At 46.2% G+C, this 25,884-nt stretch overlaps 1 protein-coding gene across 10 annotated transcripts in view; it reads left to right on the plus strand.

Moving 5' to 3' along the window:
* Nucleotides 1-25,884, plus strand: part of LOC144503796 (melanophilin-like) — a 163,060-nt gene that overhangs the window by 64,883 nt on the left and 72,293 nt on the right. For 7 of the 10 annotated variants that reach the window (XR_013499558.1, XM_078228691.1, XM_078228696.1 and 4 more), the window contains 3 exons: nucleotides 13,112-13,197; nucleotides 18,527-18,655; nucleotides 21,531-21,741. Coding sequence is in view for 9 of the 10 variants with exons in the window: in XM_078228691.1 (XP_078084817.1) it covers nucleotides 13,112-13,197; nucleotides 18,527-18,655; nucleotides 21,531-21,741 (426 nt within the window). In the remaining variant the exon portion in view is untranslated. The remainder of the gene's footprint in view (nucleotides 1-13,111; nucleotides 13,198-18,526; nucleotides 18,656-21,530; nucleotides 21,742-25,884) is intronic. The other 3 variants (XM_078228695.1, XM_078228694.1, XM_078228690.1) reach the window with 1 other exon arrangement.

Below are 25,884 nucleotides of genomic sequence, written 5' to 3' on the forward strand. Positions count from 1 at the left end.
AGGGGATGGAACAGAGGCTGAAGAGAAAGGAAACTCATCATGGATGGATGAGGAGGTGGAAGAGGCATTTAGGACTTTTCTCCAGATATGTTATCTTGAACACTCATTTATACCACACCCCACCTTCCTATTCATCTGTCACATTATATTGCATTGTCCGTTTAAACAAAATCCTGCAATAAAAGAAACTAATAGCTTATAGGATCCTTGGGTTTATAAATAGAGGCATAGAATATAAAATCAAGGAAGTGATGTTACACCTCTACAAATCATTGGCCAGAGTACTGTGTTCAGTTTTGGGCACCTTTTTTAAGGAAGAATGTTAAAACCCTAGAGAGAATGCAAAGGAGATTTACTAGAATGATATCAGGAATGAGGAGCTTAAGATACAAGGAAAGATTAGAGAAATTGGGCTTATTCTCCTTGGAGCAGAGAAGATTAAGAGATTACCTTTTTTTTATTGGTACTTTATTTCTAATCAAAAGTCCAATCATGATCCCCACATGAGGGACAAACCAAATCTAAGCTGATAAGACAGGATATTGCATCCCATCTTGGGCTAAATCAAACAAGATCTAAGCTGACAGGATAAGACATTACACCCCCTCCTGGGCTTGATCTAATGCTTCATCTTAGCCAAAAGGCTGAGATGGCTTTGAAAAATTACACCAGTTTCCCTGGTTTTACCTAATTAGCTACCCTGATCTTTTACTCTACCCTAGCTTAGGGAAACTACGATTGCAGGTGTCAGCACGTCCCAAGTGCAGTGGGTTGGTCTCATCCCCTTCCTGATCATTGTTTCACCCCTTATTGAGATGTTCAAAATCATGAACACTTTAACAGGATAAAGAAGAATATTCTATTTCCATTAGTTGGTATCTCGATGACTAGGGGGTCACAATTTCAAAATAGTCAGCAAGAAAGCTCGGAGTGAGATGAGGAGAAACTTCTTTACTCAGAGAGTTGTTGGGATTTGGAATGTGCTGCCTGAGAGAGTGGTGGAGGTGGATTCCATTGGAGGTTCCAAAAGAGAGCTGGATACATGTTTGAAATTGATGAGTTTAGAGGGCTATGGAGAGAGGGCCGGAGAATGGGACGAGCTGGGTCACTCTTTCGGGAGCCACTGCAGACATGATGGGCTGAATGGCCTCCTTCTGTAAAATTCTATGATTCTATAAGCTTTGCTATAGCATTTTTATAAAACAACACATTTGATAACACAAACAAAAATGAACTATTTATCCTTGTATGCCCCATTGTGCCTACCTTGTAGGTGCCCTTGCCTGCCCTACACAATACTAAAACAACAACTACAGAATAGCTGATGGGAGGTTGTTGACTTTAATGGGGAAAGGCTACAGATGGCCTCACAGTATGATTCAGAGCAGCTCTGCTGAGCCTTGACGGCCTGACTTCAGGCTGTGCCACCTCAGCATGGGTGACAGCAGTCTTGGCAGGCTGACTGATTGGCAAAGCATAGATACTGGCGGAATGGAAGCAGTGGAAGCAGCACAAATGCTGTCAGTCTGAGAGGGGAGAGCAGGTTGGTTCTCCACCGCCAATTCCCCCCAGGCAGGCCCTCAGCAAACTATAATTCTGTTTGAGGGCAGTTTGCTGGAGGAGGTAGCATGAGCACAGTTCCAGTAGCAGCTTGCACAGAGAGGAACATGGATCTCTTGGCCTCAGACTGAGCTTCCACTCGAGCACTGAGGAGCTGGGTGGCTTCTGCCTGTTCTGAAACTGAGATATCAGTTACCAGACATTCCATCACAGATAGATGCAAGAGCTGTCAGGCAGTTCTCCACCATTTTTGTGGTGAAAAGAAGGGGTCAATGCTCCAGGGAATGGTACATCCTCTTTCTCACATTGAAGCTGGTCTCCTCCACGCTGCTTAACAATGATGGATGGCTGTCTGCCAATTTATCATTGAACCCTGTGTGTATGGTCATTATTGTTCTCCTGTATACTGCCCCATTAAATCCCTCATCAGATTCCCCTGCAGCAAAACTTGCCTGATGAGATCATCCCCTGATGAGATGACGTGCAAACTAACCTTTCCTCCTGGCCTGGCAACATTGTCTCAGAGCGTGCAGATCCCAGTTCTACATGGCTCTGTAAAGGCTTTGCTGTGCCAGTAGCTGAGCTGCTGGCTGCGAGTACCACATATTCATCAGTGGTATGATGTTGCTCTCTCTCTTCCCCCTTGGGCTGCTGTGGCTGGCTAGGTCAGTTCTTGGGTGTCTGAAAGCATAAAATCAAAGGGCGATTGTTAGGATGAGGGAGGGGTGGATGTCCAAGATCACATCCCAGACAGCCTGCACATCATGTCATGTAACAGCATGAGGGTGGGGGGTGTTGAAGAAAACAGAATCACAGAACGGTTGCTGCATCGATGGAGACGTTCAGACCACTGTGTCCATATTGACTCTCTGGGAGGGCCTCTCAGCCACTACCGCTCCCCTGCCCTTTTCCCAGAACTTTTTCTCTTACGAAAATTATCCAGTTCTCATTTGCAAGACATGATTGACACTCTCAGGGAGTGCATTCTAGATCCCAATGACTTGCTGTGTAAAAAAAACTTTTCCTCATGATCTCTCTGGTTCTTTTGCCAGTCACGTTAAATCTGCTTCCTCTGCTTTTCAAGCCACTGCCCGCTCACCTACCTACCTACCCTTTATGGACCCCTCATGATTTCAACACATTTATCAAGTCTCCTCTCAACCTTTTCTAAAGAGAACAGCATCAGCTTTGTCAGTCTATCCTCATATCTGAAGTCTCTCATCCTTGGAACCCATCTTGTAATCATAGAAGTCATAGAAACCCTACAGTACAGAACGAGACCATTTGGCCCATCGAGTCTGCACCGACCACAACCCTACCCAGGCCCTACCCCCATATCTACCCACTAATCCACGCATCTCAGGACAATTTTTAGCATAGCCAATCAACCTAACCCGCACATCTTTGGACTGTGGGAGGAAACTGGAGCACCCGGAGGAAACCCACGCAGACACGAGGAGAATATGCAAACTCCACACAGACAGTGACCCAAGCCGGGAATCGAACCCAGGTCCCTGGAACTGTGAAGCAGCAGTGCTAACCACTGTGCTACCGTGCCGCCCTAATCTTTTCTGCACTCTTTCCAATGTCTTCACGTTCTTTCTGAGGTGTGGTCCTAGATTTGGACACAGTACTTCAGTTGAGGTTCATCAGAACTCACTTGCATTTGTACTCTACTACCTATATTTATAAAGCCTAGAACCTTCTATGCCTCATTAATCGCTTTCTCAACCTGCCCTGCCACTTCAATAATTTGCATACATATACGCTCCAGGTGCTTCAGCTCCTGCACCCCTTTAAAACTGTATCCTTTATTTTATATTGTCTTTTCTCATTCTCTACCAAAATATATCACTTCAAACTTCTCTGCATTAAGTATTTTGTCTGCCCTGTGCCCACCCATTCCACTAACCTGTCTACATCTGCTTGCGGTCTTTCTCTATCTCCATGCTTCGAGTCATAGAGCAATACAACACGGAAACAGGCCCTTCAACTCAACCTGTCCATGCCTACCATGGTGCTCTCCCAGTTAGTCCCCTTAAGATTTTGTGCCATCTGCAAATTTTGAAGTTGCACTCTCATACACCCAAGTCTATATCATTAATATGGGTCAAGGAAAGCAGGAGTTCTAATACTGACACTTGGGAAACCCCACTACATACCTTTCTCCAGTCTGAGGAAAATTCATTTGACACTTCTCTCAGCTTTCTGTCACTCAACCAACTTCCACCCGCTGTCATTGTCCCTTTTATGGGCTTCATACTTTTCTGACAAGCCTATTATGTAGCACCTTATAAATGCCTTATGGATGTTCATCTACACCACATCACATCAACCACTACCGTCATAAACCTATTACTACATTAAAAAAGTCAATTAAGTTAGTTAAGCACGATTTGCCCTTTACAAATCCATGCTACCTTTTTAAATTAACTCTCATTTTCCACAGTGATTATTCATTTGTGGGCAGCACGGTGGCACAGAGGTTAGCACTGCTGCCTCACAGCGCCAGGGACCTAGGTCTAATTCCTGGCTTGTGCCACTGTCTGTGCGGAGTCTGCCCCTTCTCCCTGTGCCTGCTTGGGTTTCCTCCGGGTGCTCCGGTTTCCTCCCACAGTCCGAAAGACATGCTGGTTACGTGCATTGGCTATGCTAAATTTTCCCTCGGTGTACTTTAAAACTTTAATATTGTCATTTCTAAAATCTTCCCAACACCAAGGTGATGCGCTTCTCAAACACGAGGCCAGAAGCTCGGTAAATGAAAGGCTTTTATTTACTGTAATGAAGCAGCCAGTAATTATATACACTATCCCAGACTGAAGGGGTCCCGGCCAGAGCAGGGACTCTTATACCTTTCCCAGGAGGCGGAGCCCGACTGGGATGTACCACAACACTACAGTACAAAGGTGTAACAACCCCACCCTAACCCCGACAGCAACAAGTAGCACAACCCAACAGTAACATATGTACATCCTTGTAGTACTGGCCAGACCCTGGCTCAGCACTATCCAGTGGGAACCAACGATGGTTCACCACATTCACCCCTCCTTTGAGAACAAAGGCCGGCGGGGTACAAAAACAGAATAAAGTGTCAGCAGTCTATAAGTTCAGACGGTCAGGGGGACTGCACCGTCGTTGTGACCTCCTCAATACCGGCGGTGACACCGGAGTAGGCACTTGCGGTGGCGTTCTCCCCAAGGCGGCGTCCAGCTGTTCTTCCACGGACTCACAGGCCGGTTGACCCTGAGGTGACGGTAGTCCATGGGATCCTGACACGCCCTGCAGTGGCGACCATCTTCTGGGCTCAGGCAAGCTGTACACGGGAGTAAAAGGGTTAAGCAATGGTCCCGATGCTGCCCGCGCCGTGTCCGGGGAAGAAACAAGAGTTAAAGGGTTTGTAACAGGGGATATGGGAGCGACAGGGGTTGCTACGTCCCCTGCTGGCGCCAGGTCTCGGATCGAGACCGTGTCCTCTCGCCGGTCAGGGTATGCCACATAGGCATACTGAGGGTTGGCGTGGAGGAGATGGACCTGTTCGACCAACGGGTCGGACTTGCGGGCCCTTACATGTCGCCGCAGGAGGACGTCAACCAAGACGGTAATGAGGTCCCCGAGGAAGACTTCCGAGGGAATGAGAACATCCTCTCGTGGGGAGTAGCATTGGTTGCCGTACACAGGAGGGAGCGAATAGAATGGAGTGCATCAGGGAGCACCTCTTGCCAACGGGAGACTGGAAGACCTTTTGACTTCAACGCCAGTAAGACAGCCTTCCAGACTGTAGCATTCTCACGTTCCACCTGTCCGTTACCCCTAGGGTTGTAGCTCGTGGTCCTACTAGAGGCAATCCCGTATGAGAGCAGGAATTGCCTCAAGTCATCGCTCATGAACGACAAGCCCCTGTCGCTATGGATGTAGCCGGGGTACCCGAACAGGGTAAAGAGATCACGGAATGCCTTGTTAACCGTGGCAGCGGATGTATCAGAACAGGAAACAACAAAAGGGAACCAAGAGTACTCGTCAATGATATTGAGGAAGTACACATTCCGATCTGTTGAGGGAAGGGGGCCCTTAAAATCGACACTCAGTCTCTCGAAGGGACGAGTGGCCTTGACTAAATGTGCCCGGTCAGGTTGGTAAAAGTGCGGTTTGCATTCCGCGCAAACCCGATAGCTTCTTGTTACTGACCTGACGTCCTCCACCGAGTAAGGCAGGTTGCGGGCTTTTATAAAGTGGTAGAGCCGAGTGACCCCAGGATGGCATAGGTCATTATGGAGGGCCTGCAAACGGTCCTCCTGTATACTGGCGCATGTTCCACGCGAGAGGGCATCCGAGGGCTCATTGAGTTTCCCTGGACGGTACATGATGTCGTAGTTATAGGTGGAGAGTTCAATTCTCCACCGCAAGATCTTGTCATTCTTGATCTTGCCCCTCTGCGTGTTGTTAAACATGAACGCCACGGACCGCTGGTCCATGATCAGGGTGAACCGTTTTCCCACCAAGTAATGGCGCCAGTGCCTGACGGCCTCCACAATGGCCTGGGCCTCCTTTTCCACCGCTGAATGCCGAATTTCGGGGCCTTGGAGGGTGCGGGAAAAAAATGCAACGGGCCTGCCCGCCTGGTTAAGTGTGGCGGCCAGGGCAAAATCAGATGCATCGCTCTCCACCTGAAAGGGGATGGACTCGTCAACAGCGTGCATCGTAGCTTTCGCGATGTCGGCTTTCAATTTATCGAAGGCCAATCGGGCCTCTGGCGTTAGGGGAAAAGTCGTGGACTTAATGAGCGGACGGGCTTTGTCCGCGTAGTTGGGAACCCACTGCGCATAATAAGAGAAGAAGCCTCAGTGCTTTTGCACTAGCAGGCAAGGGAAGTTCAGAAAGGGGGCGCATATGGTCTGGATCAGGGCCAATGACCCCGTTTTCCACCACGTATCCTAGGATGGCTAAACGGCGCGTACGAAACACACACTTCTCCCTGTTGTAGGTCAAGTTCGGGCGAGATGCAGTGCGTAGGAAGTTCAGGAGATTCGTGTCGTGGTCCTGCTGGTCATGGCCGCAGATGGTGACATTATCCAGGTACGGGAAGGTAGCCCGCAGCCCGTTCTGGTCCACCATTCGGTCCATAGCACGCTGGAAGACCGAGACCCCATTGGTGACACCAAAGGGAACCCTGAGAAAGTGATACAAGCGACCATCCGCCTCAAAAGCCGTGTATTGTCGGTCCTCTGGGCGAATGGGGATTTGGTGGTAGGCAGACTTGAGGTCTATGGTGGAGAACACCCGGTACTGCGCAATCTGATTGACCATATCAGATTTGCGCGGGAGAGGATACGCATCCAGCTGCGTATATCGATTAATGGTCTGACTGTAGTCAATGACCATCCGGGGTTTGTTCCCGGTCTTGACCACCACGAACTGCGCTCTCCACGGACTAGCGCTGAGTTGTATGATCCTTTCTTTCAGGAGCCGCTGAACCTCAGATCTAATGAAGATCCGATCCTCAGCGCTGTAACGCCTACTTTTAGTCGCGATGGGCTTGCAGCCTGGCACCAGATTCTGGAACAAGGAGGGTGTGGTGATCTTCAGCGTCGAGAGGCTACAGGCGGGGCGCGTTGGGCAATTTGGAGGCTGCTGCTGTTTTCCCACTGCCAGTGAAGGGAGTGGCCCACCGTACTGTAGGATTACACTCCTCAAGTGGACCATGAAGTTTAGTCCGAGAAGTATTGGCGCGCAAAGATACGGCAACACTAGGAGCTTGAAACGCTCGTAAACTGTGCCTTGCACCTTCAAAGTTACCACGCAACTCCCTCGCACGGCAACAGACCGGGACCTCGATGCCATAGAGATTGTCTGTTTGGCAGGTTGAATCTGGAGTCCACACTGCTTCACAGTGTCTGGGTGGATAAAGCTCTCAGTGCTCCCGCTGTCAAACAGACAATAAATCACGTGGTCATTTACCTGGATATTCATCATAGATTTGTCAAGTCTATGAGGCTTGGCCTGGTCCAGGATGATCGACGCCACCGTTGGTTCATGAGCGCCACTGCAGGCAGCTGAAATCGATGAGGAGGACCCCTGCTGGTCGTTCGCGGTCAGTGTCGACCAACATGGCCGCTCCCATGAGTCGCACTTGGGTGAGGGCGCCAAACTCAGCGACCCCTGGTGGTCACACACCTCCGACTCCGTCGACCGTAATGGCCTCGTCCTGGCCTCGCACGTGGACGAACCCCTCGATGACTTCGACGACGAAGACCCGAGCTCTGAAGAATCGCAGGCCGCACTGCCGTTCCTAGGTTTAGATCGGCACACTTTCGAATAGTGCCCTTTCTTACCGCATGCAGTGCACAACACAGCTTTAGCGGGACACCGTTGCCGAGTATGCTTCGCTCCCCCACAGAAGTAGCACCGCGGGCCGCCCAGGGCTGCAGCCGTCGTCTGGCCCGAGTGTGAGCACGCCATTACGCAGCATTTCGAACCCGAGGGACGAGGAGGGATTGGCGACTGCTCCTGCCACGTTGTCTCAACATGGTCCTCCGGATATAATACCAAGCTTTTGGAGGCCGTCTCGAGCATCTCTGCTAGCTCGATTGCCTGGGTAAGATCAAGGTTACCCTTCTCCAACAGTTTAAGTCGAATGTACGACGATCCGACTCCCGCCACAAACGCATCTCGGGCGAGGTCGTTCATGCTCTGCTCAGCCGACACAGCTTTGCAGTTTCAGCCCCTGGCTAACTGTAATAGCTCGTTCGCAAATTCCTCCATCGTTTCGCCAGACTGCCGTCGTCGAGTGGCTAGGAGGTAACGAGCGTGTATTTCATTGGGTGGTTTGATATAGCGCTTCTTCAGAAGCTCGAGGGCCTTAGTATCATCGGTGGCCGCACGGATCGCGAGGTAGACAGTGTCGCTTACCCTCGCATGGAGGACCCGGAGTCTGTCATCATCTGTGGTGACCGCTGCGGAGGCTGCCAGGTAGTCTTCGAACCACTTCAGCCAGTGGTCGAAGGTGTTAGAAGCGTCCACCGCACGTGCATCGAGTGTAAGGCGTTCCGGCTTCAGGATCTGCTCCATACTCTCTTTTTTTCTTCGACGAGAGTTTAACAACAGTAAATAAAATTGATGCGCTTCTCAAGCACGAGGCCAGAAGCTCGGTAAATGAAAGGCTTTTATTTACTGTAATGAAGCAGCCAGTAATTATATACACTATCCCAGACTGAAGGGGTCCCGGCCAGAGCAGGGACTCTTATACCTCTCCCAGGAGGCGGAGCCCGACTGGGATGTACCACAACACTACAGTACAAAGGTGTAACAACCCCACCCTAACCCCAACAGCAACAAGTAGCACAACCCAACAGTAACATATGTACATCCTTGTAGTACTGGCCAGACCCTGGCTCAGTACTATCCAGTGGGAACCAACGATGGTTCACCACACAAGGTTAAACTGATTTGCATGTAGTTGCTGGGTTTATCCTGATACCTTTTTGTTTCAACATAGGTATAATATTTACAATCCTCCAGTCCTCTGGCACCACCACTGCATCTAAGGACAATAAGGGGTATAAGGCAAACAAACAATGAGCAGGAGTCGGCAATTCAGCCCCTCAAGCCTGCTCCGCAATTTAATGCGATCATGGCTGTCTGATAACCTCAAATCTGCATCCCGCCAACTCATGATAACCTATCACCCCTTCGCTTACCAACAATCTATCCACCTCTGCCTTAAAACTATTCATAGACTCTGCTTCAGTAAGAGAGTTCCAAGTTCTCCCCATGTCTGCAAGGGTTTTCTCTGGGTGCTCCGGTTTCCTCCCACACTCCAAAGGTGTGCAATTTAGGTGGATTGGTAATGCTAAATTGCCCCTTAGTGTCCCAAGGTTAGGGGGATTAGCAGGGTAAATACTTGGGGTTTCAGGGAACAGGTCTGGGTGGGATTGCCCCTTAGTGTCAGGGGCATTACGTGGGGTTACAAGGATAGGGCCTGGGTGGGATTGTTGTTGGTGCAGACTCGATGGGCCGAATGGCCTCCTTCTGCGCAGTAGGGATTCTATGAAAGGCTCACAAAAAAATTCACAGTATCTCCATTTTAAATAGCTGACCCTTTATTTTTAAACAGTGACCCCTAGTTCTAGATTCTGCCAGAAGAGGAAACATCTTTTCCACATCCACCCTGTCAAACCCCTCAGGATCTTATAGACAGTACAATACTTTCATCTGAATGCTCTGGAGATCCCAGATGTATGGGTTCTGATGTGGTAACGTCTCCTCTGTCAGCCTCAGGTGATGAAGGTGTCCTTATTCCCCACCCATTTAGATTTGCGTCCTTTGATTGCTTTTCCTGCAAGAGAGAGGGTTGTATATGCCAGAGAGTGTGTCGCACTGTGTTTGGTGGTTTGCCTGCCACAGCTAAGTGGCTGGAGGCTTGTAGAAGCAGAAAAAGGTGGGTATGAGGCTGCTCATCCTTGGAAGATTGAGTTGGGGCACTGAATCCTGAGTGCTCGGAGCTGCTGATAGGCGAATGATGGGGATGCTGGTCTCCGCCGCCTAATGTTACGATCAGTAACATTGCAAAAAGTATGTGTGCTGCTTGCTTCAGTGAGAATGGGCAGATTGTAAATTGCAACCCCTCTGCCCAAAAATAGGTCTGAATGCATTTTATCCTAAAATATTTGTTGATATTAAAATATCGGTTTTGGTCTCTCAAAATGTTGGAGATGTATGACATTATATCATAAAACTTTTCTGAAGTAAAAATGAAGGGAGCTGATATTTTTATACTAGATTCTTTGCATCTACATATTTTGAAGAGGTGCAATTATTCTCGAATTGTGGTTGATCAGCCTCTCTGATTGGTTGGTAGAACTGCCCACGAGCCAATGTGCACCACATGAGACAGATCTAATGGGATATTTGGTAATTGGATATACAGACTCGGGATGACCCAATCCTTATCCACACTAATTTACTTGCTCACAAACAGGGCAATGGGGATGTGCTGCCTTTGTGTATCCAGAACAGACCTGTCATAAGCCAAAAAATACCAGCCCAGCTTCCCACTTCTGGCTCTCATACCACAATTCTCACCAAAAGATTTACATGATGACAGGATTGGGGTCAGTAGTGCTGACTCTTGCAGTGGAATAGCCCACCAGCATTCACGGTCACACATGAATGATCATTTGGGCCTGATTTTACCATTTTGAGTCTAAGTGCCGAATCTGGGCGTCAAATAGATCCGCACAGGGAATCCTCTTTCCAGCGCGCCCATACGTGTTTTGTCAGCTCCGGTCCGATTCGCACTGTGGGCGGGGCTTAGCGCTGCCGGAACGATCGGAGCTCTGAACTGTGCATGCGCAGTTCGAAAAAAATCCGAAGCAGCGCGCCCGGGCGGGGAGAGAAAAGCAGAGAGCGCGGCTCTCTGACCCAGACCATTGGCGGGGGGGGGGGAGAGGGGTCGGGACCCAGATCACCCGCTGGGGGTGGGGTGGGAGGAGGAGAGGGGGCGGGACCCAGATCACCCTCTTGGGGGGTGGGAGGAGGAGAGGGGGTGTGATGGGTCCATCTGGCTCACCAAGTCAGTTACAATACTGCGTTCAGCAACTACTGAACCATCTTGGATACAAAGGATAATGGCATTAGGGTTCTGCATGTAAGCCTTGCTTATGCTAAAAATTATATCCTTGGTGTCGGCAGCTATTCCTGGTGTTACAGTACTGATAACACCAGGAAGATCGACCAGTACCATTCATTATCCTTTATATCCAAGATGGTTCAGTAGATGCTGAACGCAGTATTGTAACTGACCTGGTGAGCCAGATGGACCCACAAGACAGAAGGACCATCTTTGTGTTGACCAAAGTGGATCTAGCTGAGGAGCTTACAGCTTAAGTTGCTAACGGAAGGATGGTGGAGGGAGACCAGCGATCGAGGTAGGTTGGGGGTGTGCTCTGCTGTGGGGGGCCTGCCTCCCAGGAGGATCTGATCCCGGGGGGGGGGGGGGGGGGCTGCCTCCCAGGGGGGTCCGATCCTGGGGGCGGGGGGGGGGGTCTGTCGCGGGGGCCTGCCTCCCAGGGGGGTCTGCTGGGGTGGTTAGCGGAGGGGTCTGCGAAGGACGGTCGAGGAGGATGGTGACTTCACAAGGGCAGAGAGGGCTTCAGAGGTTCCCCTGTAGAATAGAAATCCACTGCGGACTTTTATTCTGCAGGTCGCTAAAAGAGCGGATTTGGAACGGGCCAGAAGACGGTAAAGTGGGATTTGGCAGTAGGGTTGGGCGCGCGGTTCATTAAGTCGATTTAATTGCATGCTCATGCATTTAAATTGTCAGGCCGCTCAATTCGGGCGCGGGCTGGACCTGCGCCCGAATCGGGTGTCGGTAAAGCCGCGATCTGCTCAGAATCGGGTGCAGATCGCAGTATAGGCCCTGCGCCCAACTTTACCGCGATTCGGGCTCGAAGGCTTGGTAAAATCGGGCCCTTGAGTGAGGTTCCCGGGACTGGCTGACATCTGTGAAACTGTACTTTGTCATGAGTCAATAACTTCAAAGAAGATAAATTTGTCTCTTTCGTTGATGGGATTAATTGATATGGTGTGCCTTTGTAAAGATTCGAAGTGAAATAAATTGAGCAGTCCTGACCTAGTTTTTGAGGATTTAGGACCATGGCATAAACTGCCCACGGATTATTTATACAACTGATCATCTCAATCAGAATACAAGGATGGCTGGTTAACTGTCAGGCTGGAGCGGTGAGGAGAGAACAGGGTTACTTTTTTGTTTCACAGAGGAAAGCAAAGGAAGACTTACAGTTGAGTAAATGTGGTATAGCTGAACTTGGCAGAACCTGTCCTCTAAATACTTGACGCTGATGATGGATGGAAAAAGTGCTCCCTTCATCTTTGCCAACAACCATCAGCTCACCAATAACCATCAGATTGAAAAATAAATACCACAACATTTTTCAAAATATTTCACCGCTATAATAAAATAATCCAATGCGAGAAAAATTCAAGCCCATGTGTTTTCTATCATGGACTTCCTCCCTCTTCCTCCAGCAGGAAAGAAAAAAAAGAAAACTTAAAGGATAGTCTTTTGCTCATCAAACAAACTATTTCTCGGAGCTAGATAAGACCTGCTGCTGTACTTCCTGCCAGCTCCCACCATTTATTACCCAATCTGCAGCTAACGTCATTTGTTAAGTGGAAGAGATTTGATTGATCGAATATCTGCCAAATTCAAAAGACATCCCACTGTCAACAACAAGAGCAGAAATTGCCTTAATTCCTCACACTCACTAATTAGGCATGGAGTTGATTAATACTAGTTTATGTCGAGCAGTCACATTTGCTTCCTGTGTCTTGGTCCAAGCGTATGCTTTCTGGTTTGATGTGCGTGCCAGGAGAAGGGTAGGGTGGCATTAAGCCATAAGCAAAATTGATGTTTTCTATCCATCTCCTGGAGTGCACAACATTACATGATCTTAGAACACACAGCTTTGTGGGGTGTTAACATCATTCGCAACGTTAATTGTGTGTTTTTCTCATCTGTTTTATGTTCCTGTAGGTGAATACAATCCTCAGAAGATAACAGGAGTTATTGAAGAGGATGAACCTTTCTTAGATCATACAGAGGCTCACCGCTTGAGTACAGTAATGTCCCTTTTAGGTCTTCTATTTTGAAAATATTAATCATGTGTGGAGTAAGGTTTTACTTTAAACATTGTTTTCAAAGAACTTCCTTAAGCATGAGTAATTTAGTAATTGCACTTATTGTTTGAGATGACTGCTGTTGTTGGAGATGGAACTTAATTGAGGCTAAATGTAAATTTCAAAATATATCTATATAGAGGACATATTTTGGCAAGAAATTAGAACTATGGACTGCACCTTAATTATTATTGGCTTTAATTGAACATTCAATGTTTCACTCTATATTGAAAAGCAAGTTTGAATTTGACGTTCTATTGGGCTAAAAATTACTTGTTATAGATTCCACTCCCAATCTTGCTGTTTCTGGTGTCCATTGTTACTTTCTTTCTCTTAACTGTTTCCATAAATAACTTGATGTTCCCAAAGTCTCTACACCTGGTTTGTGTTACTAACTTCGGTTCTGAATCTCTTTAACTAGTTAATTTAATGATTTAATTACCTTTATATCCATTTCTGATTTGTGTTACAGACTCCATAATTCCCAAAATCTGTGTCTGGTTTACAAAGAACCAAGAAAAGTACAGCACAGGAACAGGCCCTTCGGCCCTCCAAGCCTGTGCCAATCATGATGCCCTAACCAAAAAAAAAGACCTCCTGCCCTTACTTGGTCCGTGTCCCTCTATTTCCTCCCCATTCATGTACCCATTCGAATGCCTCTTAAATGTTGTTAATGTGTCTGTTTCTACCACATCCTCTGGCAACGCGTTCCAGGCATCTGCCACTCTCTGCATGAAAAATCTTCCCCCGCACATCTCCCTTAAACTTTCCCCCTCTCGCCTTGAACCTGTGCCCCCTTGTAATTGACACTTCAACTCTTGGAAAAAGCCTTTGACTATCCATCCCGTCTATGCCTCTCATAATTTTGTAGACCTCTATTAGGTCTCCCCTCAGCCTCCATCTTTCCAGTGAAAACAATCCTAGTTTATTCAACCTCTCCTCAACACCCTCAGAACAGGCAATATCCTGGTGAACCTTCTTTGCACCCTCTCCAAAGCTTCCACGTCCTTCTGATAATGTGGTGACCAAAACTGCATGCAATACTCCAAATGCGGCCTAATCAAGGTTTTATATAGCTGCAACATGATTTCCCAACGCCTGTACTCAATGCCCCAGCTGATGAAGGCAAGCATGCCATATGCCTTCTTAATCATCTTGGCCACCTGTGTTGCCACTTTTAGGGAACTGTGGACTTGCACACCCAGAACCCTGTTGTTAATGTTCCTAAGGGTTCTGCCATTTACATTATAATTCATACCTAAATTTGATCCTCCAAAATGTATTACCTCGCATTTGTACGGATTAAACTCCATCTGCTATTTCTATGCCCAAGTCTCCAATCCATCTATATCCTGTTGTATCCTCTGACAATTCTCGGCACTATCAGCAACTCTGCCAATCTTCATGTCATCTCCAAACTTACTAATCAGACCACCTGTATTTTTCCCCAGATCATTTATATATGCTACAAACAACAGAGGTCCCAGCGCTGATCCCTGCAGAACCCACTAGATACAGATCTCCATTCTGAAAAACACCCTTCTACTGTTACTCTCTGTCTTCTATAACCAAGCCAGTTCTATATTCATCTAGCCAGCCCACGCTGAGTCCCAGGTGATTTTAGTTTTTGTACCAGTCTCCCACGTGGGACCTTGTCAAACACCTTACTAAAATCCATGTAAGCTACATCCACAGCCCTTCCCTCATCAATTTTCTGTGTCATCTCTTCAAAAAACTCAGTCAAGGTGGTGAGACATGACCTTCCCCGAACAAAACCATGCTGCCTGTCACTAACTAGTCCATTTTCCTCCAAATGTGCATATATCCTGCCCCTCAATATCTTCTTCAAAATGAAGGGGATTGTCATCGACTTCAGGAAGCGTAAAGAAGAACGCTTCCTGTCTGCATCAATGGGGACGAAGTAGAAAGGGTCAAGAGCTTCAGGTTTTTAGGTGTCCAGATCACCAACAACCTGTCCTGGTCCCCCCATGCCAACACTATAGGTAAGAAAGTCCATCAAACCTCTACTTTCTCAGAAGACTAAGGAAATTTGGCATGTCAGCTACGACTCTCATCAACTTTTACAGATACACCATAGAAAGCATTCTTTCTGGTTGTACCACAGCTTGGTATGGCTCCTGCTCTGCCCAAGACCGCAACGAACTACAAAAGGTCATGAATGTTGCCCAATCCATCACGCAAACCAGCCTCCCATCCATTGACACTGTCTACACTTCCCACTGCCTCAGCAAAGCAGCCAGCATAATTAAGGAACTCACGCACCCCAGACATTCTCTCTTTCACCTTCTTCCGTCAGGAAAAAGATACAAAAGTCTGAGGTCATGTACTAACCGACTCAAGAATAGCTTCTTCCCTGCTGCTGTCTTTTGAATGGACCTACCTTGCATTAAGTTGATCGTTCTCTACACCCTAGCTATGACTGTAACACTACATTCTGCACTCTCTCGTTTCCTTCTCTATGACTGGTATCTTTTGTCTGTATAGCACGCAAGAAACAATACTTTTCACTGTATGTTAATACATGTGACAATAATAAATCAAATCAAATCAAAAGCTTTCCCACCACTGACATCAGGCTCACTGGCCTATAATTTGTTGGATCATCCCGGTTTTCTTTTTAAACAAGGGAACAACATTGGCTATTCTCCAGTCCTCTGGAACCTTGCCTGTGGTCAAAGAGAATGTGAAGATATCTGCTAAGGCCCCTGCTACTGCTCCCCTTGCCTCCAGCAGTAACTTCGGGTAGATCCCATCCGGTCCCAGGGATTTGTCGATCTTAATGCAATTTAGGATACTCAACACTTCTTCCTTTGATACATTGAAATTCTCCAGAGCATTCACACACCAATCCCTGACCTCAACATCCGTCATGTCCTTCTCCTTGGTGAATACCGATACAAAGTACTCATTAAGGATTTCACCCACTTCCTGTAGTTCCATGCATAACTTCCTTCCATTGTCCTTGAGTGGGCCTACTCTTTCTCTTGCTATCCTCTTGCTTTTGTTTGTTTTAACAACTCAATTTTACCAATCTCTTTCTGGTTTTTATTAAGAACTTTTTTTTCCCGATCTTTATATCTGTTTTGCTTTTCTAATTCTATGGGCAGGATCTTGTGTCTTCCCCCATTGTGAGTTTGATGGTAGGGTGGGAGACAGGCATTTAATCAGGCATCCCATTCACTAAGAATGGGAAGCAAATCCATAGAATCATAACAGTGCAGAAGGAGGCCATTCGGCCCATTGAGCCTGCAACGATTCTCCAATAGAGCATCTTAATCAGGACAATGACCCCAAACTATCGCTGTAACCCCGCATATTTACCAAGGCTAATCCACTGAACCTACTCATCTTTGGACACAGGGGTGATTTAGCATAGCCAATACACCTAACCTGCACATCTTTGGAGTAGGAAAGTAAGTTATGATGAGGACACAAGGAGGCTACAGAGGGCTATAGATAGGTTAAATGAGTGGGTAAAGATCTGGTAAATGATGTATAATGTGGTCAAATGTAAAATTGTCCATTTTGGCAGGAAGAATAAAAAGAAACATTTTATTTAAATGGTGAGAGATTGCAGAGCTCTGAGAAGCTGAGGGATTTGAGTGTGCTTGTGCATGAATCACAAAGTATTAGATGGCAGCTACACTGTAATTAGGAAAGCCAATAGATTGCAGCTACAGTAATTAGGAAAGCCAATAGATTGTTCATCTTTATTGTAAGGGGAATTGAATATAAAAGGAGGGAGGTTATGCTTCAATTGTAAAGGACATTGATCATGCCACACCCAGAGTACTGTGTAAAGTATTGGTCTCCTTATTTAAGGAAGGATGTAAGTGTGTTAGAAGAAGTTCAGGGAAGGTTCACAACACGGTGGCACAGTGGTTAGCACTGCCTCACAGCACCAGGGACCCGCGTTCGATTCCTGGCTTGGGTCACTGCCTGTGTGGAGTCCGCACATTCTCTGGTGTCTGCATGAGTTTCCTCCAGGTGCTCCAGTTTCCTCCCACAGTCCAAAAGACATGCTGGTTAGGTGCATTGACCATGCTAAATTCTCCCTCAGTGTACCCGAACAGGTGCCGGAGTGTGGTGACTAGGGGTTTTACACAGTAACTTCATTGCAGTATTAATGTAAGCCTACTTGTGACACTAATAAATACATTTTTTAGACTAATACCTGGAATGAATGGGTTGCCTTATGAGGAAAGAGTGGACAGGAGTCCACTCTTTCCACTGGAGTGGAATCCACTGGAGTTTAGAAGAGTAAGCGGCAACTTGATTGGAACATTCTGAGGGATCTTAATAGGGTGAACGTGGTGAGGATGTTTCCACTTGTGGGAGAATCTAGAACTAAAGGTCACTGTTGAAGAATAAGGGGTTGCCCATTTAATTCAGAGATGAAGAGAATTTCTTTTCTCTGAGGGTAGTGAATCTCTGGAACTCTCTTTCTTAAAAGGCAGCAGAAGCAGAGACTTTCAATATTTTTAAGGCAGAGATAGATATATTCCTGATTAACGGGGTGAAAGGTTATCAGGGGTAGGCAGGAAGTCACAATCCATTCAGCCATAATCTTATTGAATGGTGGAGCAGGCTTGAGGGACCAAGTGGTCTACTCTTCCTAATTTGTACATTCATACTGTTGGGCCCTGGACCAGAATCCCAAATTACATTAGGAAGCCAGACCGCAACACAATTTTTCTATTTTGGCATAAATGTGAGGATAGGATGCTTCACTCCAGGAGTAATTCTGCTGGTAAATTAGGGATCCTTTATAGTAAAAACATTTTATTTAATATTTTAAGCATAACTCTAACAAAATGAAGCAGCTTAAACCGTTAACAGCTGAACAATAGTTACAAAATGAAAGGAAACAACTTTAATTTCTAACTTATCACAGTCAAGATCACTGTTTCTGTTCCAAATAAGCAATATTCCTTTACAGATCTAAAATCCCACTTTAAATGCAGTTGGGAACCATAAATATATTTGCCATAAGGAGCTTTCAGAGAAAAAATGAGTTTCAAAGCGGCTTGCAGAAAACCTCTGTCTTTGGAGGGTCGAAGGGCCTGTTTCCTGTGCTGTACTGTTCTTTGTTCTTTGTTTGTTCAGTAAAAGCTACCCAGTTAGTCATATCTGCCTACTCCTTCCACATAGTTCTATTTAAACAGATTCTTCTTTTTTCAAAAGAGAGGACTGATGCAGCAGTATTTTTAATTGGAAAGTATTTAACACTTTTACTGACTATATTCCTTAGTTACGCAGAAACAAGCGCCTGCTCTCTGTGCATCCCATTGACTTTGACATGGACTCGGAATACTCTGCCCAATCCCGACGGCAGTCTTTCCAGCTTTCTTCCCCACATTATGATGGGAGTGGTTTACAGGTAACCCCACTCAATTCCTTAGCTACTTTAGAATCTTATTATTTGTCTCATTTCAAGACGGCTGCAAAAGACAGTTGCAGTGTTTAGTAAGCTGCTGATCTCTGCAGCCCAGGGACTTACTGATGGCTGCTGAATTAGTTGATCATCTGTGGGAATAATAGTAAGTTGCTGTAAAATAAGCCTTGGTTGCCTTAACTAGAATCATAGAATCCTGCAGTACCAAGGGAGGTCATTCAGCCCATTCTATCATTGCCAGCTCTATGAAAGTGCTATCTAATTAGATCTGCCTCCCTGATTTCAGCCTTTGTGTGTTTATTCCTTTTCAGGTATGTAGTTAATTACCTTTTGGAATCTGCTTCCATCACTTCTTTAGGCAGTGGATTTTAGATCATTACATCTCCCAGCATTAAAAACATTCGACATTCCTTTTGTTCTCTTGCAAAATCATCTTAAATCTGTGCCCTCTGGTTATTGACCCTCCTGTTACCGACGAGAGGGAAGAAAGTGAAACCAGGTTCCTGATTTTTTTTTAATCCACTCATTCCAGCTGAAAAATGTTTATGTATTGGATGAAGTTGAGCTTCAGCTGTGATTCCAATCAGCTGAAGCTATCTGGGATTTGACATGAACAATGACCCTTTAAGCAAAAATTCCGGAGAGTGGCTTAAACCTGTACCTCTGAGCCCCAGCATACGTTAGTACAAAGAACAAAGAAAAGTACAGCACATGAACAGGCCCTTTGGCCCTCCAGGCCCGTGCCAATCATGATACCTGTTTCCACCACTTCTTCTGGCTATGCGTTCCAGGCACCCACCACTCTCTGCGTGAAAAAACTTCCCCCTCACATTTCCCTTAATCTTTCCCCCTCTCACTTTGAATCTGTGCCCCTTGAAATTGACACTTCCACCCTGGGAAAAAGCCTCTGACTATCCACTCTGTCTATGCCTCTCATAATTTTGTAGACCTCTATCAGGCCTCCGTCTTTCCAGTGAAAATAACCCTAGTTTATTTAACCTTTCCTCATAGGCAATACCCTCAAAACCAGCCAACATCCTGGTGAACCTACTTTGCACTCTCTCCAAAGATTCCACGTAACTTTGGAGTAGGTGCAGAAAATGGGGAAAAGCCCCCAGATTGGACTCTATTTTGATTATCAAACTGTCTAATCTGATTAAATTCTGGATACATTACATTCTTCTTGAAATTTCAAATGTCTAATATTTTTGTGTTGATACAGGAAAGTATTATCAGTTTTCAAAGTGTTAATTGAAGATTGCAGTAGAACAGTGTGTTGGTGGAATAACTGAGGAAAATTTACTTCCTTTTTAAAATGCATGAAAACAGTAGACCAAAAGATGACAGTAATAAAGATGTTCCAAAATACATATTATTGATTTTCAAAACCAGCTAGAAATCTCCACACATGACTGCACCTACGGTTTCAAGTTAGCACTTGGATAGGCCAATTTTTCTAATGTGTTTTTTTTTACTGTGCAGAATTTTGTGCTTATAAGTGAATTGCACAAAATTACTGGGAACTGAGATATTTTCCCATTTTAGGCATCAAGTGTCAGCACTTGCAATCCCAGCTAATTTGAAGCAGCCAAGCACCCTCTACTCTGAGTCAGCAAAGTGTCTTGCAACATGAAAAGATCATTCTTGCTAAACCAAATGTGAAATTGTTCCATTCCTCACAGCAGAAGCCTGAAATATGTTGTAAAGTCCTGGAGAACCGTCCATCTTTCAAAATGTGCCTACCTTCAATTTGCTTTAGTCCTTTCACTCCTGGAAGCATTTACTTAGGTTGGGATATTATTCCATGTACACTGACTGCTCTCCAATAATTTCCTCACCTGGCTGTTTTTCATTTGGTGGCCTGAGCAGCAGCTGGCTGTGTATTTTTGCAAGAAGGTGATCCTTAAGCAACATTGACACGTACACACTTTGCAGTGTGGACCACTGGATAGAAATCAACAGCAAGGAACTTGCCTGATTTTTCCATTCTCCAGTTCATTATTCCAGCGTTTTATTCTACCCTGGACACCTTTCACCATCACTCCCCGGATGCTATCTCTCCCCAGACACCCTGCACTTCCTCTCCCCGGACACTATCCCTCGCCGGGCGCTATCCCTCGCTGGGCGCTATCCCACCCCGGGCGCTATCCCACCCCGGACATCCTGCACTCTGCCTTCCTTGGATATCCTGCACGATCCCTCCCTGGACAATCTTCCACCTTTTTCCGCTCCTCTCTTCTCCATTAATCCTCCCTTCTTTCCTTTGTCATCTTCCGTGCATCCTGCATTGCCATCACCCAGCCTCCAGTATATGCTGGCAGTTACAGGCATTCCCCAAAGTGGGAAATGTCTTGGCAACGCACCATTAATCATGAAAAAAGTCAACCTCAGCAGGTACCTGCCACTTATCATCTAATACGCTGCTGACAGGGATCTTTGTTCCGCTGGCTTTCTCATGAGCATGCATGATGTACTAACATATGCAAAAGGGCACCCCAACATTGTTTATTGGGATGCTCAACCCGCCTTTCCCCATCTTTAAAATCTTGAGAAAGTTACCGGAGGGAGCAGATGATCCCAACAGTAGGCAGGGGCTGGAAAATCCCAGCCTGAAGTTTGACCACATGCCAATTTATGTTCCCCCATCCACCAAGCTTCCCACTGCTGGTGGGACTGGAAGATTGTGCCAGTTAACTCAGTTTCTCTCTGCATTGAGTATTTTCCTCCTTGGCAGTCTTGTGTTTGCTTTTACTGGCATATTGAAGTCTAAACGCCATGTTTGTTGGATGCTGACGTGACAGTCCTCTCTGAAGACAGGCTTTGACAGTGATCATTGTTCTTCATTTCCCTTTCCAAACAGTCATTTTCAGAGTTTTCGTTTGCTGGCAATGGTATAGCAGAGGGGAACTCCAGAAGAGGCTCTTTGATTGGAGAAGCAGAGCTGACTTCAGTATTTCGAAACATCCTGCATGAGAAAGGACAGAACTTATTGCCAGAATCTGAGTTTAGCACTGAAGTCCGGTTGGAGATCAACAAAAGAAGGAAAAGTTTGGACAAATCTTCCAAATCCGGTATGTTTCTTTTTCCTTCACTTCAAATATATTGTACACAATGGACTCCAATTAAAGTATATAGTAATGATTAACTATCAAAAATGTTCTGAAGTGAAGAGCTGAAGTAATTATTGTATCATAGAATCATACAGCGTAGTAGAGGCCCTTTGGCCCATCAAGTTTGCACCAACACATTAGAAACTCCTGAACTCCCATCTAATCCCATCTGCCAGCACTTGGCCCATAGCACTGAATGTTATGATGTGTCAAATGCTCATCCAGATACTTTTTAAAGGATGTGAGACAACTTGCCTCCACCACCCTCCCAGTCCGAGCTTTCCAAACCGTCACCATCCCTGGGTAAAATAAATTTTCCTCACATCTCCCCTAAATCTCCTGCCCCTCACCTTGAAACTAAGGCCCTTCGTGACTGAGCCTTCAACTAAGGGGAACAGCTGGTCCTTATCCACTCTGTCCATGTCTCTCATAATCTTGCACACCTCAATCAGGTCACCCCTCAGTCTTTTCTGCTCCAACGAAAACAACCCATGCCTACGCAACCTCTCTTCATAACTGAAATGTCCCATTCCAGGCAGCATCCTGGTGAATCTCCTCTGCACCCCATCCAGTGCAAACACATCCTTCCTATAATGTGGCGATCAGAACTGCACACAGTACTCCAGCTGTGGACTCACCAAAATTCTATACAAATATAACATGACTTCCCTGCTTTTGTACTCGATGCCTCGATTGATAAACACAGGTGTCCCATATGCCTTTTTCACCATCCTACTAACATGCCCTTCCGTCTTCAGAGATCTGTGGACAAATACGCCAAGGTCCCTTTGTTCCACAGAACTATGTTTGGGATTTGCAATCAGGATGAGAGCCTTTTATATATTAATTGCAGGGATGTATGCCTCACTGAAAAAACATCCCTAATTGCTTTTGAAAAGATGTGGGTGGACGTTCTTCTTGAGTGGCTGTATCTTGTGACTTGGTGATGATTGCACAGTGCTTTTAGATATGGAGTTTCAGAGTTGTCATCCAGGAATGGCAATTTATATCCCAACTTGGAATAATGTGGTGGAAGCCTTGAAGGTGAAGAGGTTCCTATGCACCTACAGCCTGTGTCTGCCAGCTATAAGAACTGTGCATGTATCGAATGGGTTTGACAACACTCCTTTGCAGCTATACTAAAAACAGAACATGCTGGAAATATTTTGCAGGTTTGACAGCATCTTTGGAGAAAGAAACAAGATTAACATTTCAGGCCAATGATCTGATGAAATAGTTCCAACATTTTCTGTTTTTATTTCAGATTTCCAGCACCTGCAGTATTTTACATTTTGTTAGTTGCTTGGTGTACAAAGAGCCCCTTCTCCAGCACACAATTGTAAATAATTCTGGTGCGTTAGAAGTAAGGGGCAATTTTTATGATTTTATTGCAGAACAGCAATAAGGAGCACCTATTGGCCACTCAGGTACATTTGCATCCTGAATGATTTCCATCCATTCATAGACATAGAACATAGAATCCCTGCAGTGCAGAAGGAGGCCATTTGGCCCATCGAGGCTGCACCAACCACAATCCACTCAGATCCTATCCCCGTAACCCCATGTATTTACCCTGCTAATGCCCTGACACTAAGGATCACTTTCGCATAGCCAATCAACCTAACCTGCACATCTTTGGAGTGTGGGGGGAAACCGGAGCACCTGGAAGAAACCCACTCCTTTGTAAAACCCGTTCATTGTAAAAGATGGAAGAATCCCTTTTAAACTCAGACTACTAACTCATAAAACATACCCCAAAGTTAGAATCCTTACTCAGGGCACGAAATGTGTGCAAAATGGAAGTTTCTTTCTGTTTGTTTGTCTTGTACCTTCCCACACACTTTCTTTATCCCTGTGAAGGGAATAGAGCAGGGAAGAGGGCTTGGGTAAGATGCACTGTTGGAGAGTCTGTGCAGACTTGACGGACCAAATGGCCTTTTCTGCACTGTAGGAATTTTATGATTCTATGAATAGAAGGGAAGGATTAGCAAGGTGAATATTAAGGCTGTTGAATTATGTCATGAACACTCTTCCCACACTCAACAAGTCTTGGAGTGGGATTTGAATCAAAGCTTCTGGCTCAGAGGAGGGAGGAGCGCTGTCTACTCAGCCACAACACCACCTGCTTCATTCAGAGGACTGCTCATCTGTCTGAGCTTGAAATCAGCAAATACATTGTTGAGCAGAGTCCTGGGTGCATGGTGGCACAGTGGTTAGCACTGCTGCCTTACAGCGCCAGGGACCCAGGTTCGATTCCTGGCTTGAGTCACTGTCTGTGTGGAGTCTGCACGTTCTTTCCACGTCTGCGTGGGTTTCCTCTGGGTACTTCAGTTTCCTCCCACAGTCTGAAAAACATGTTGGTTAGATGCTTCGGCCATGCTAAATTCTCCCTCAGTGTACCCGAACAGGCGCCTGAGTGTGGCGAATAGAGGATTTTCACAGTAACTTCATTGTAGTGTTAATGTAAGCCTACTTGTGACACTAGGGACTGATGGTTAATGGTAGGGCATTGGGGAGGGTTACAGAACAAAGAGATCTTGGGGTACATGTTCATAGCCCCTTGAAAGTGGAGTCACAGGTGGACAGAGTGGTGAAGAAGGCATTCAGCATGCTCGGTTTCATCAGTCAGACCATTGAATACAGGAGTTGGGACATCTTGTTGAAGTTGTACAAGACATTGGTAAGGCCTCACTTGGAATATTGTGTACAGTTCTGGTCACCCTATTATAGAAAGGATATTATTAAACTAGAAAGAGTGCAGAAAAGATTTACTAGGATGCTACTGGGACTTGATGGTTTGAGTTATAAGGAGAGGCTGGATAGACTGGGACTTTTTTCTCTGGAGTGTAGAAGGCTGAGGGGTGATCTTATAGAGGTCCCCAGTGCTTGTAGCAGTTGTCATTGTGGAGCAGGAGAGTCGGGGGAACATGCCACTGGAGCGACTTAAAACATGTGGGCATAAAAATTATTACTAATGAGGCATAAGATTCAACCTGAAAACACACCGGTGCCATTGGCAGGAATCACTCCACTTTTCACACCAGAACCAACACTCTGCCATTTTTGGTAAGATTTCGCCCACCGACTGATTGTGGTTTATCAAAGGGAACAAGTAGTCTGTGAAACCCTCGTGCCTGCATGGTGTCAGGGGGTGATCGTAATTTGAGTGGTGGGTGGAGAATGCTCTTCTTTGCTAAAGAGGTGGCGGTGCTACCCTGGACTCTTGGGGTCCAGCATGTCAGATCCACATTGGTGATGACCAACACCAAAGCCAGCCTGGTGCATTTGCTGCTGGAGAGGTGGGTGAATGGTGGGGGCTGGGAACAGGCCGTCAAGCCCACTAATTGTAGTACAGTTAACAGGTCTGACAGGAACCCAACTGGGGTCAGCAGGGCAGGTCGGGTGAATCCTGATAACCCTCACACCAGCCAGGAATCTCGCTTTAAACCTTGACGCCCAATTTAGCAGGCAATCAATATTCCTGTCATCAGCGATCGGGCGCAGTGAATCCTCCCCCTGTTCCGGGGATGGGCTGAGGACCGTCTGCTGAAAGTAGCCAAAATGAGAACTGTGGCAACATTGCCATTGTCACCTTCACCAAAAATGTTTGTGCACCTACATGATGGGGTTTGCTGTCATGTGCCCTCTGATTTTTACATTAAAATTAACAAAAGAAGAATTTCAATTTCAATGTGGCCATTTTTTTGGCAATTGAGAAGAAATTAGATGCTTTACATCAGCATCAGGGCAACACAGTGGCACGTTGGTTAGCACTGCTGTCTCACAGCACCAGGGACCCGGGTTCAAATCCGGTCTGTATGGAGTTTGTGCATTCTCCCCGTGTCTGTGTGGGTTTCCTCCAGGTGCTCCACTTCCCTTCCACAGTCTAAAGATGTGAAGGTTAGGTGGATTGGCCATGCTAAATTGTCCCTTATTGTCCAAAGATGTGTAGGTTAGGTGGATTAGTCATATGTGGGGTTATAGGGATAGGGTGTGGTAGAGGGCTTGGGTGAGATACTGGCTGGAATTTTACCATCCTGCCTGCCACGGTTTTTTAACCTATTAACACAAAACGGAGTGAATGCTATTTCCCCATGGTCCTGA

Source organism: Mustelus asterias, chromosome 14 (genome assembly GCF_964213995.1).
Source record: "Mustelus asterias chromosome 14, sMusAst1.hap1.1, whole genome shotgun sequence".
Classification (NCBI taxonomy): domain Eukaryota; kingdom Metazoa; phylum Chordata; class Chondrichthyes; order Carcharhiniformes; family Triakidae; genus Mustelus; species Mustelus asterias.